Consider the following 14,469-nt stretch of genomic DNA (forward strand, 5'->3'; position numbering starts at 1 on the left):
AATTACATGTACTAAAGAGAGGACTTAAACTGGTAGGTTTAGACCCTGCAGGTCTTGCAATTGTGTTGACAAGTTCTGGCCAACACAATTTCTCCTGGTTTGTACCAAAACTCTGGTAATGAATGAAACCTCTTCTTTACCTACATATTTAAAAATATACTTATGTAGATTATATACAATAAACTTTATCATATGCTGTGAGAAAATCAGAGAGATGGCTGGGTAGAACATGACCAGTGATGAAGATCTGGTGAAGTCCAGAGAAAAAAATTGATTCTTAACTAAAAGATAACATGAGTAACTGCACAACTATCCAGGCAATAAAAGAGTATGTTGGTTCAACACTCTTCCCATGATCCATCCTGACTTAAGCTTCAGATAAGCTGATACCAATTTCATTGACATAATGAGAACAAACAAAGTAAATCAAGTGAATAAAGTCCAGAGTGATCTTTGCCTCCTGGATAAGATGCTTTTAGACAGCGCATCAACTGCTACGATGATTTATATTACAGACTGAGATGTAAGCCTTAAGTAGCATTTTAAAAGCTAAATTTAATCTTATGCTTCTGAAGGAGAATCACTCTCCTCTTTTAAAAGTAAGGCAGAACCAATATACTTCTGCATTTGTAGAAGAAATGACTGAAAGAAAAAAATGCTTTTCCGTGGTTCTCAAAAATAAAGAGAGTTTCTTTGGGATACAGATGCAATGAAAGTCAAGAAAAAGAAACAACTCAAAAATCCCCTGGGTATCCACCAGGCTACAAAAAATAGTCCTGTTACAGTCCTGTTACCCAACTTGCGAGGCAAGTGAGATACAGTTCAAGGCATTTACAGTACTTAAAACTGTAATACTAAAGTAGAAAAAAAGTTTGATGGTATCTCCCATTAAAAGGACTTCCCCTAGAACCATCAAAAGTACAGCTTTTATGCCAGTTTTGGAGAGAGAATATAGCATTGTGTGGGTACTACAGCAATACTTTGCTATGAGAAACAGTGTCACTGTGATACAAATTTTTCCCTGAGAAAAAAATTAAAACCAGAGCTTCATACACAGTTAAATGTGAGAAAGAAGCATGTCAGAAATAGCTACCAATCCAACAGGTTTTTATAAAGATTGGATAGTATGAATTCTGCAAAATTAAAGCAGACACATCTTGCCCTCTGCAAGATGTCTCTTCTTGGGGACTTAGGAATCTTCTCGGAAATGTCACCATTTCTAATCTGTGGGCCAGATGAAACTTAGGAAGAGAAAGAAATGTTGTACTTCTAAACAAGCAGATTATAAGAGATCTTTCTGGAGGGCTTGCTTTCCCCTCCTGCAATAGAAATTGCAATAGAAATAAAGTCTATAAATAGACTTTATAGTCTATTTTCTTTATAAGAAGTTGCCATAGTCATACTCAGTATTCCTAACCAAAAAAAAAAAAAACCCAAAAAACCAAAAAAAAACCCCAAAAAACAAACCCCACAATCAAAATTATCAGAAATTCTGATTTATACTTTAAAGGGTTAAAAGCCAATTGTCTAACTTCAGGAGGTTTGGAACAGATCTGACAAAAACTTTTTATTAGCAGATGACCTGGAGTGTATCAAAGAAGTGAAAATGAGGAACACAGAACTCTATTTCTCAACCAATTACATTTGAATGAAGACACTTGGCCCTCTCTTCCACTTGCTGGTTGAAAACTGACACATCATTAGCAGATCTGGTAAGACCATCCAGGCTGGAAACCATTGCTACCTGCTGCCAGAAAAGATCTGCAACAATAGTGTCCAGAAATTGTCACAATAGCACTCCTTAAGAGGTCAAGCAGTCTTCTAATAGGTGCTCTGCTAGAGGAAATGTTCATTTATAGAGATCAAGTTAACCAAATCTCATCTGGTGCATTAAGAAACAGTCCTTAAAATATTAGTGCATTGAAAATACCTCTGATAGTCTGAGATTTTCAGGTGGCATCTTCAGTTTCTGCTTCATCAAATTAAGTGCCATAAACGACCATTTTCATGTTTCATTTTGCCCCCTTCAACCTTTCAAACCCTTCTGAACCAGACTTCTTGGAAATGTCCCAAGTATTCTGCCCACAAGCATCTTGTGGCAGCATCTGCCCAGGAGTCCAAAGGAATACCGGTCCTGTGCAAAATCCAAGTATTTACCTACTCTGCAGACATAAAAAACTTTATGCAGCTTCTTCTAAGTCATCAAAAGTCTAAGAAAGAAAACCATGGTAAAATCAAGCAATCACAGTGGAAATCTATCCCGTAGCTGTGAAATCCTTGAGATACTTCAATTTGACTGGAAGGCTGTGAGCAAACAGATTTAAGTGGGTGTTACTTACAGGGTAGCTCAGTCCAAATGACCTGCAGACCAGATGACCTTTCAACCTAAATTGATTCTAAGTGCCTCAAAGCAAGGCTAAAGTAGAGAGTTCAACAGCTGCTTTACAGCACTTAATACAAGCAGTCTTTGACAAAGACTGAGAGAATACTTTAGGAAATAGCATTGAATGCAATGTTTGAGAGCAAAGGCTCTGTTGTTCAGCTTACAGACAATCCAACAAGGAGGGGGAGGGAAGTGGAGACCAGCTGGAGTTTTCCCATGCTAACAATGCACAAACAAAAGACAGGTGATCCCACAGAATATAATTTAATAATGTGCTCTGGAACTCTTAGATCTTAGGGTAGGCATGAGGTCAACTGTGCCTTGCTGAAAATGGCAGCACCAATTCCAGACTTTCAGAACGGAAAGATGAAGACCCATATATAAGAGCAAAGACACAAAGGACTGCTGGATTTCATACTATAAGTGCCAAAAGAGAAACTCCTCCTGAGAATTCTCTCAGTTGTGAATGGATGTTTCCAGTGCTGTATTAGAGAACTGTTTGCCAGTTAAGTGTGTTAGACTTGAAAAGGAGGAACAGACCTTTCTTTACTGCTTAGACAGAGTAATGAGAAAAGCAGTAAGGCATCATCCACTTCATGTCTTCCACCACAGGAGATCATAAAATAGGTCCTAGGCTTTTGGTAAAAGACAGAACTATTGCAGGACTGAATTCCTTGTGGATATTGGGTGCTTTCATCACAGGGCTGTTCAGCTCCAAAGGAAAAGCCGAGGACTTCTTGAAGGCACTGCGCAGCTGAGCAAGAGATCTCCAAATACAAGGCAGATCACAGTGTCAAACCTCTTTCACTATATAGAGTTTCAGCTGTGCATTCAATATGCATGTGCACTTCTGAAATAAGGGTGTGTTAATGCTCACAGATGAGCGGTACCCATGAGTAATTCTGACTCATCCTACAATTCCTGTGCCTCCAGAGCAGTTTATGTTTGAATGGTAATATATGGGAGTATCAGCTAATCACTGAGTACTGATGAGATCGTGTTTATTTGTGCTGAAAAGCGGCTTCTGTAGATGTTGTTTTGGGTTGAGCTTGTTTCGTTAATTATGAAGGTCTCAAAGTCTTGACCGCTGTTACGCAGCACCACAGCTGAATACATAACAGTACAGAAAGGAGTAGAGCAAATTTTAAAGCATGCATAGGCAAATATATGAATTTGATTTTGTTCACTCCCCTCATTCACGTCACCCAATGCATGCAAAGTTTCTGAGAAAAAGATCTTGCAAAAAGCCATGCAAGGGTTTAAAAAAAAAAAAAAAAAAAACAAACCCCAGCTGTATTTTAATGATTGGTTTAATTATTCCAATGCATAAACACTCTCAACTGGCTGTATTTTCTTTGATTATTATTATTGTACTACAACCTCAAACTAAGCAATGTATGGATTTGAACTCTGCAAACCTTGTGAATCTTGACTTCCAAAACACATGTAAACTAGCAGGGATTTCTGCCTTAAAATCTGATGTTTAATTATAAGACAAGTCAAATTTATCTACCAGAAATAATAGAAAAATGATAGTAAAATACCTATTTTCATTATTTTTATGCAAATATATGTTCATACATATAAATGCACATGCATCTGTATATATAAACATGTATGCATTGATTTATGTGTATCTGTAAGTCAAAATACACCCCTCAGGTTACATTTGCTACATCACTTGTTATGAATAAAAAGTTATCTATTTTTGTTTAAGGTTACAGAGCTAAAACCGGTTGGACCGGTTGCTGTTAAATTAGCTTAATTGTTAAGAGTTCTTCTTTAATTGCCCGTCAATGGTTGGTGATTTAGCCATTGTCCTCCTGATGCTTGCCCGGGAGCAACACCTGGACAGGCAGTATCAGGAAAATAGGAGTGGCCTGAGACCACGTATGCAGATGAGAAATGCACTGCTCCAAAATCTTCCCATTTTCCAAGAAAACCCCTAAAACCACGAACCAATATAGAATTAGGGGACCCTAGGTGATGTCTAAGGATGGGCACGAAGTCCAGTGCCTGCTTGGATCCTTTTTGCTTCTCACCCTGACCTAAAGGATGTTCACTAAGGAGGGGACCCAAAGTGTTGGACCGAAAAGCAGGAATCTGCGAATCTCCCGTGAGGACGCAGTCCCCAGCTCTGCCTGCAGACCAGCGGACAGAGCTGCATCACCCTCCTCCTCCGTGCCACTCTTGGGGACAGCGGCGGCGTGGGGGCAGCCCGGTGATTTCATCCCACCTGAGCTGAATCTCTTTAATAAAGGCATTAAAAAGGAGAAAGAGCTCCTGCCCAATTTATTTCATCACTGCTTCGTTGAAATTCAGGAAATGGTTTACAGCACTGCTGACCTTACATGATTAGTTCCGAAAGGTTTACTTCTTTGTCACACTGATTTGTGGCAATCACCTTGCTGCTCTGAAGCCATAAATCTCTGCAGATATCATAGTATGCCTTTCTATATATTGGTATGCTATCAGGAGCAGTGATGATCATTTATACTAGTGTGAAAAGACAGGAAATGCTTAGGAGACACTTAGGAGCTCATTGTTCGCTGTTCAGATATTTAGGACTATAACTAGAAATAAAAAATATAAATTACATTTACATATTTATGAGCATTTTTATGCAATATCTTCATTTCGATTAAAATGCCATCAATATCCCTACATTACTATAATGCAAGTCAGAAATCTAACTACAGAGCACTTGGTTTTATATTTTTCCTGAAAACTTCCCAAATTAAAGCAATTAACAAAATACAGCATGAGCAGTTCTGATTGATAAACAATGCATTTAGGTGTAAATTCAAAATTGTAAAGAACTAATCTATCGTACCATAGGACCTAAAGATATTTTTCTTTGTTTGAAGAAGCAGAAACAACCTTGGGAGAAAATGCGTGGGCTGCAGAACCATGCAATGCAAATTGAAGGGTGCAGGCAGAAACTCACCTCTAGCTTTGTTCTTTGTAGCAGCCACTGGAAGCAAGGAAAAGATTGCACAAGAAGAAGAGAACAAAGATAGATTAGACAGAAGTTTGAGCAAGCAAGAACACAGAGAAACTTCATCACTATCGATTCAAAACTAACAAACACCGTTTCTAAGATTATTTGACCTATTTATTAGAGACACTGCTGTGCTGTGAGAGAGTTCAGATCTATGATTCTGTCAGAAACTCTGGGTTGAGAAGTTGGAAAATACACCAGAATACACACTCAACAAAGCACAGTGAGAATTGAAGAAAAATCATGGATCATTAGTCACAAGTAGGTGAGAACACGTGCACACACATTAGTGAATTCTAAAACATAAAGCACAATTTGCCTTGCCAAAATTACATTCTGAAGAACCTAAATCTTATGCCATCCCCTTGCTCCTATTTCTTGAAACATCATTTTTCTGTGAAGCTGATGCAAATAAGCATCAGTTAATCTGCAGATACACCAATGAGTTATAATCTGTTGTATGATCACTATTTTTCTTCATTGAAACCTATAACTTCAGATTGTTCTTGCACCCTAATGGAGCATGCAAACCAAAGGAACAGATGATATTTTAACCAACAGTGATCAGTGTTCAAACTCACAGAAACAGGGACAGACACTACAGCCTTCCTTGAGTATCCTGAATCTACATAGTTTCATGCTGGTAGTTCTTCATGCCCAGCAGGGTAACAAAAACAAACACTGTAGTTTAAGATGTTTCTCTAACAACCACACTATCACCAAAATAAACAGAACCATTGTCTTCTGTTTTCTGAAGCTCAAGGATAATGTTGTTGAAATAAAATATTACTCAGAACCCAAAGTTAGAATGGAATCACTCTGTTAATGGAATTAACTAAATTACTCAAAAAAGAGGCCATCTAAACCTCTCTAAATTCTCAAGTACACTGAGAAGGCATTCATTCAAGAGCATCTCCATAAAAAAACCCCAACAAAATATGTAATTCCTCTTCTGCTGGCCCTTCTCCGAGGGCAGAACTACATTAACAATTCAAAGGCAGCTATGCTTGAGACCAGAAGATATGAAAGAAAAGGAGAAAGACCAAACCCTTTCCTGGTGGCTTTGCTTCTCTTTTTCCTATCTAAAAGGCTTGTTTGCTTGATTTGTTTTTTTCTTTTTGGTCTGGTGTCTCACCAGTCAGTCTTACTAAAACAAAAAAGGAGTGCATAGCATTAGAAGACCAAGTTGCCATATATGAAGAAATTGTTGAAAACCTGAAGCTTTTAACTTTGTGAATGCATCAAAATATCAGTTCCCTGGCTGCCTTTATTTATTTTTTTTAATTTTTTTCAATGGTCCCTCCTTTACTTCCAAGTTCACCATTGTGATTTGTCAATATTCCCCTTGCAGTGAAAACAACACAAAAAATTCTGCTTTGGGGAGGTACAATGAGTGCAGATGCTTCTGCAGAGCTCTTTCCAAAGGGCTGTTCAACAAGACTTATTCGCCTGCAAACTGCCCGTAAATCTTACACGCACTAAAAATTGCTTGTGTATTAAACAAAATTAATGATGCCATTCTAATTTTATAAGAAGTGAACAGTTTCTCCTTCATGCAAATCTAAGTTGATAATGAATGCACTGAGTTCCTCAACCTGTTCATTTTATTACACTTCCCCCTTTTTTTTTCCAGTCCCAAGAATTACATCTACATGAATGTATTAACACTTCTAGCCAGAATATTCACATAAACTTAACAAAGGTCTGGAGAAAACAGTATCTCCCTGTCCACACCAGAAATTTAAAAGCAACAGGAGACTTTGTACTTAATTAAACAGAAAAAAAATGTTTGTGTATATATATAAATACATATATTAAAAAATATATGTACTTGAACTCTTCAGAATATATATACACACAGTTACATGCATATGTAAGTGATATAATTTATGTGTATGGGCACATATATGTATGTATATGAAAAGAACCCACACATTCCATGATGAGACAGCTTTATTTTGAAGCATGTGCACTAGACAGAGAATTATTACCTATCAGTAAATAAAGAAAAGTATTAAATGAGATTGTACATTATAATTGGAAGTAGGACAGGTTACTAGGCTTGTTAGGCCAATTATAACTCTCTGCAAACCCACTAATAGAGGACTAGATGACAGTAACCTTCTTAAAAATGTCATGTTCAATACTTGTAAATTTTCCCATTGACAGCATCGTCCAATTACAAGTCAATTCATAAAGTTCAAACTGCACAACAGCCAAATTAGCCGAAAATGGTCTTACAAAATATAATTCTGCCTGCAGAAGGCAACTAGCTACAGCTTTTTCCATCTTTCTAATACTTAGCATGAAGGAAAACTCCCTTTCATTGCTATCATTGAGGTAAGTTTTTCTTTCTTTCAAAGCTGAAAGAATTTTCCTCTCTTCCCTCTTCACTCACCTTGTCACTCTGTAAAAAGAAGACAATTTTCAACCTATTTACATTATGTTTGAAAAATTTTACGCACCTCTTATTATTACATGAAAAGCCACAGAAGACAAGCATAGACAAATGTTTTGAATGAGCATCAAGACTGAAATTTAGCAAAGGGAAGCTGAGATTTTGGTTGGAGCATCAGATATGGGAAAACTCATCTTTTTGTGCCCCATGTGAGTGACAAAAGACTGTACGTTTCAAAAAACAACATTACAGTCAAAGAATCCACTTTTGCTTTAAATCTTCAGCAAGTCAGATGATTTGTCCACATTTCACATAACACATTCTCTTTTTTCCCACCTAGACTTCCTTGCTTCCTGAAAAAAGAAAAAAACTCTTCAAGGCAGTGAGTCTACCTCACCTTAAAGTAGTATATGTATATATTACTATACCAGGACACTGATTTGAGACTTCTGTAATAAAAATCAAATGATTTAGGACTGGCCAGTAATTCTTTTTGGGCACAATATAACCTAAAATCTGCTGTATATGTCTGGCACACGTTGTCTACATTAAGAAGCCAATCAATAAGTGGATAAAAAGGAATGACTTCTGATATTTCCTTATGTTCAGGGATATCTGTAAAAAAAGAGCATTTATTAGAGCACTTTTCTTTAGTGACCCTGCTTTGTCTTGGGAAAATTATTCTGGACAGGAAGGCATACTACAGAAAAGCATGAACAGTCACCTTTTTGGAACTTAAGGAAAATTTTTAAAGACCAGAGAAGAAGGAAAGACAAAGCAGGTATGCTGGTTTTGCACTGGAGCCATTCATGGAAGTGACTTTCTAAGAGAAGCTGCTCGCAGTTTCCTCTGTGTCTGACAAAAAAAACCAATCAGTAATTAGCTTTGAGAACTGACAATCTGTTAAACCACTGAGAAAGCTGGACACACCTCTAAGAATACACATACTAAAGATGAAAAAAATCCTGGGAAACTCTCTATTCCTTCCAGCCTGAGAGCAGGTAACAAGGCTGGCCCTGCTCCCATCTCAGCCAGGTCATATAACAATCTGCAGGCCCCAGGCACGACATGAACTCTTTCAGTGCACAGATAAGGTTTTCAGACCTTAAAACCTCCCTCCGTTGAGGGAAAAGGACAGAGTGAGAACATGTAGAGGAGCAACACGAAGACACCAAGGTCAGTGAAGAAAGAGTCAAGTTGCAGATAGGAGGGATGAGGAGATGCCTTGATTTTGGAGCTGAAATACTTTATAAAAGCTATGGAAAGGAACTGATACATCAGATTCCTTTTCCCTGTAACTTGTTGAAAGTATGGGGAGATTAAGTGTTACAATTGTAGATATGAGCAAAGGCCTCCATGCTAAAGTAAGCAGATGTTGAAGTAGCTGTGATCTCATGAGAAATTTGGACAGAGAGAGAAGAGTGAAGAAGACCCTACTGCCCCCAGGGAGAGAAGAAGATCTCTGTTTCCAGGGATGAAAATGATCTCAGAGATAGTTAAAGAGAAGCTTTGCTCTTGAACAGGTCATCTTTAAAACAGTACCCCTTAACTTGACATGGCCCATAAACACAGTGTGAGAAAACTGTGAAAGATGGGAGAGACTTCACAATTGCAGATACCAGGGCAGCTGTTATTCATGGAAACTGAAACCATGAAAGAACTGTTTTCTTGTGGAGAAGTCTCCATAAATTGATAAGAGGGACTCCTCTCCCTAAGTGAACTGAAATAAGAGTATTCTAGAAGTGATAAACTGACTGAATTTTTTCTGTACATTGTTAGTGGGAAAGGAAAGGTTGTAGGGGGGAGAAGTGTTCTAAAGGTTTTACTCAGATTCTTATTATTCTTTCTTTTAGGTACTGTTAATAAACTTTCTTTATGCCCTTTTAAAGTTTTGAGCCCACTGTGGCTTCCTCCTAATCCTATCTCACACCAGGAAATGAGTAAATAAATTTTAGTGGGTGCACTGGTGTTTAGCCAGCACTGAACCTACTACATTAATTAGAGCATTGGCTGGAAAAAATCTCAAATTAGTGAACAAAAACCACTACAGTAGGAAGAAAGACCATATTTTCAGAAGTCAGGTTGAAAGGCAAGACAGAGCTACTATATTTCTAGGTAAGGCCGAGAAGTAAATCTCCTCTATTTTCTCTAGCAAGGTTAAACAGCACTGTATTTTTGGAAGGCTCCTGTTGTCACAGCATATGTAAAACTAAAGGGTTGGCCACCAGGGAAAGGTCTGTGAGTGAGGGCATCACAGAACAGCAAGAACCCAAGATCAGTGATCTCAGGGGAGTCCCACTATGAGAGGTCCAGAAAGGGGAAGGAAACTGCCAGGTGCAGCTAAATTTCACAGTACAAATGTTTTTAGGGCATTTTTAAATCAGAAAAGTAATCCTGTCGTAGCCATGCTGTTGAAGTGATCTTTTAAAAATCATTGTCTGAATGTAAAAACCTAGATTTAAATTTCAAAAATCCTAATATACCCTTGCTCTCAAATATCAATAATATATTGTGCTTTATTTTCTGTGATACATCTTTCTGACTTCTTGCTTTTTGTATGCCAACAATTGTTAAATTACATTCTTTGATAAATGGTGGCTACAAGTTGTTCAATATTTTTCTCCACACTCAGCCGCTCTACACTGTTCAATTTTGCAGACACTTTTAGACAGATTTGATATAGCTTTTATTTTATTTTTCTCTTATATGTGATTTATTATTCGATTTGGAGTTTTGTCTTTTGTCTTTAGAGAAAACCATATCCGTCCAATTACTTCAATAGCTCAATAAAATAAAAAAAGGGAAAAAGCATTTCCCCCAGACATCCAACTAACCTAACCTTGTATTTCAAAAAATAAGGGGGAAGAAAAAGGTAAGTGAAAGGTTTGAGGTCAGTCTTGTTCTGATTTCACCTGTTGGATGCACTAAGATCACAGACAGAGGAACAAAGAGTAAAATATTTAAATTTTATAATGACTAAATACTGTAGTCAAGAGAAAAAAAAAAAAAAGTCACATTCATGAAGTACATTGCATTGATTTTCTCCCAAATTCAGTAACCTGCAGTTCCAGCAATTCTGGAGGTCCTCTCATCTTCAATAAAAAAATTAACATATCACCAGTCGCACGGATGCACTTATTCATCTGTATTTTTGCTCCAGCTTTAAAATCTTTTAGGATCATGAAAAATGATCAGAACAGCAGCATAAATAAAAATCCTCCGCCCCACAAAGTAGGAGGAAACAAACACCAACAACCACATAGCCCTGCACCCCAACATATTCAATATGTAATTCAGATTGCCAGTTTAAAGAAAAAACAAAAAATCAAACAAAAAAACCCCCAAAAAACTACTTATTTTTATACTGCCTACATTTAGAATTTTCTCTTAAATTCTAGCATGATGATGATGACAACAACTGCATTTTTCCCCTTTGGATAAATGGACGGATTATCACTGATCATTTAGGTCACCTAAATGCCAGCTCTGAATCTCTGACTGGAAAAGCTCCTCTGTGTGACAGAAGGCCTTAGCAGGATCATTTCCTCCAGAAAATAATGAAAATTATTAGGCTCTCACAGACTAGAGACCCATTCAAACAAGGACACCCACATGTGCTGCAATGCAAATCCTTCCCACCCTCCTTTTCAAAACCAGCATTTTCCAAAAGCCACTGAAGGAGAAACAAACCACCACCATCGCCTGAAATTCATGGCGGGAATTTGAGTCTCCTGAAATCAGGAATACATTGCTGCTTATACTTAAAGAGTGGCCAACAGATGACACAAAAACATGGGATCTAAATTTGTTTGCTTCTGATTTTCTGACCTTTCCCTAGATTCCCTTGATTGCTGTGCTGTTGCATTTTATAGTGAATATCATTCTTACACAAGTTCTGCACACTCTTCTCATGGAGAGTCCTAAAACATCAGATGGTGGCATTTTCAGATATAATCAGAATGCATATATTCCTAGATAAACCTTCCTCTGTTTAAGGATATAACCTTAAAAAACTGTGCAGTCATGCATATGTAACCAAATGGGATTCAAACACGTGACCTTCTTGTATTCTGTTTATTCTGTGTTCTATCTCTGCGTCATTGTATCTACAAACACAAGTCCCCAAAATGACATCAGGTAATTTCCCTTAGAAACATAAAATAGTCTTGAAGATACAACTGAAAAAGGGACAAAAATGCAAATTGGAAGGATTCTGAGGATGTCAGCCACTGCATCCTGTGGGTTTGAAGCATCGTGAGTTATCTTTGGACCCATCTTAACAGATTGCCTAATATAGTGTTAAAACCTTTGGTGATGGGGACTTCAAAAGCTCTCCAGACCACTTCTTTCAGTCCCTCTCAACAGTAAATTGTTTTGCTGTTATATAACTTAACCATTATATGTAGGAGACTGGTGCAATTCCTTCACCCTTCTCATACCTTCCAGAAGTTGAAATTACAAACTGCATACTTCTTTAATGTTGCACTTTGCAAACCTGGAGATTTATTATTCCTGTTGTATGCTTAAAAATAATCAAAACCTCCTCAAGATAAGTTTTCCAAGTTGCACTTTATTGCCTTCCTCAGTTTTAAAACTGTGACTAGCTTATGACATGCAAGAACATTTATCATGCGATACTAATCGCAAAATATTGAAAAACATGCAGCTCCATTTTCTTTCTGAAAAGTAGGGTATAAATATAGTAATTTTGTTCTCAATACTCATTATGACTGGCATGATGGAGATCAACAGAAGCATCTTATAATCTAAACATCACTAGAGTTCAGGATTCCAGCTGTAGCTGATTCACATTAGCAGCTGGAGACACAAAACACAGTATATTACAGAATAGGGAAAATAGAGGATGAATATAATCATGCCCTAAAGGGTCCTCTTAAAAATATTAAGATAACACTATTTGCCCATCCTAAAATACCAACTTTATGCATGTTTTAATACAGCTGGACATGTAACTTCTACAACCAATGCAAGTTGCTACTAAGCAATTTTATTTTATCATAAACTGGGTTTACATAAAACATTGGAGAAATTTCACTTGCAAATCAATATTCTAGCTCATGAAGAAGAGTAAATACAATTTTTATATTTCATTTTACCAAGGTAACAGAATGTTTTAAGAAGTATGGATAAAGACAGCTCTGGAGTAGTAGAATTAAGCACTGCAATAGGGTGTAAGCAGGATTGTGTCAGGCAGAGGTACAAGACCTCAGTTCTGCTCTCAGATCTCTTTCACAGTTATTGAAAAACTTAAATATTTGAAAAGCTTTAATATTCATTCATCCATTCCCTCAAAAAAGCTACCAAAATTGTTAGTCATACAGAGTGTGCATACACACAAACATGTCCCGATTCTGTGTTTTTGTCAGGTTTCCAGAATAAAGACAAAGGAAAAAGATCCTTCTTGGAAACACTTAGCAAAGTATTCATCTGTCATCAGGTAAGTGTGACACAAGCAGATGTAAGCAGTGAGCTTTTGTCTCTTTCCACATCTGCAGATCCATGCATGCAAAACACCTCAAATAATGCCTTGTCCATTTTACCAAATCCAAGAGCAACCTGTGACATTCATGTCTCACGTAGGTTTGGTTTTTGATGAACTATATGCTATCCTACAATATCACAAATAGAAATTTCCTGGGTCTACTATGCTTATATGCATTCCTTTATGGTCACAGTCCACAGGTCTGATAACCCACAAAAGTTTAAAAGTTCTCGTGTTTGAAAATAAGTTTCTATGCAACCTGCATGAAGCAAACAAAACCAACCAAACAAAAATGACAACAAAACCCAAAACCAAACAAACAAATAAAAAACAAAACCAAAAAACAACAACAAAACCCACAAAAAGATCCTGTACCATCCAGGGGAAGGAGCAATGCAGGCAGACAAACAGCTGGGGTTCTCCTTATATTGCCTTTGCTTACAACTAAATAATCTACTGGAAGTTCTAAGATGTTCAGCAAAAGGCAGAAGATCTGGTGGCTTTTGCATGGTTACTTTCCCTATTTATTTATTTATTTATTTAAAATTATAGCCTTTGGTATCTCTGTATAAGAAGTGTTACAACACAACCATACAGATAATCTGTACGAAATGCTTTCTTAATAAGGTTAATCTATGTATTATAATCTATGTATAAACCACTGGGGCAATGCTTGAAGCATGTGAAAATAAGCACATTTCTTAAAGGGCAGACAATTAAAACCTTAAACAGAAAAATAATATTTTTTTATCCTCCAAATACTATCTATTTAGACTTTTTCAGATATTAAGAGACAAACTTAGATAACTGACAAGACTGATGAAAAAAATACCATAATAAACTCAGTGCAGAGCTCAGACAATTGGATTTTCTTAGGTTCAAATGGACATCTGTAACCTAAATCTAAGTATTTCTATAAGTGAAGAATTGGAATTTCAGATCCATTAGCAAATCAAATATTGTATTTTTTCAGACCCCTAAACACAAAAAATATAACCCACAACCCCAAAATAGTACTAACCATAGGCAAATGATTCTGTTTCAAACACACGCTTTGCCATTTAACCTCATAAACATGGTAGGAAAAGACATTGCATTCTATGTGATTCATTTATAGTATATATCCCAGTTTAGATAATGGGGAACATAAGGTGAATCTTTCACCTCTATCATAATGCTATTAG

At 36.9% G+C, this 14,469-nt stretch overlaps 1 protein-coding gene across 1 annotated transcript in view; it reads right to left on the reverse strand.

The window, feature by feature from the left end:
- The window catches only part of CADM2 (cell adhesion molecule 2), a 575,572-nt gene that overhangs the window by 192,847 nt on the left and 368,256 nt on the right, over nt 1-14,469 (reverse strand). Inside the window, exon 2 of the mRNA XM_041420933.1 lies at nt 5,331-5,357. Coding sequence (XP_041276867.1) covers nt 5,331-5,357 — 27 coding nt within the window. The remainder of the gene's footprint in view (nt 1-5,330; nt 5,358-14,469) is intronic.

The sequence above is a fragment of the Onychostruthus taczanowskii genome, unplaced genomic scaffold, assembly GCF_017590055.1.
Source record: "Onychostruthus taczanowskii isolate IOZ18803 unplaced genomic scaffold, ASM1759005v1 scaffold67, whole genome shotgun sequence".
NCBI classification, from domain to species: Eukaryota; Metazoa; Chordata; class Aves; order Passeriformes; family Passeridae; genus Onychostruthus; species Onychostruthus taczanowskii.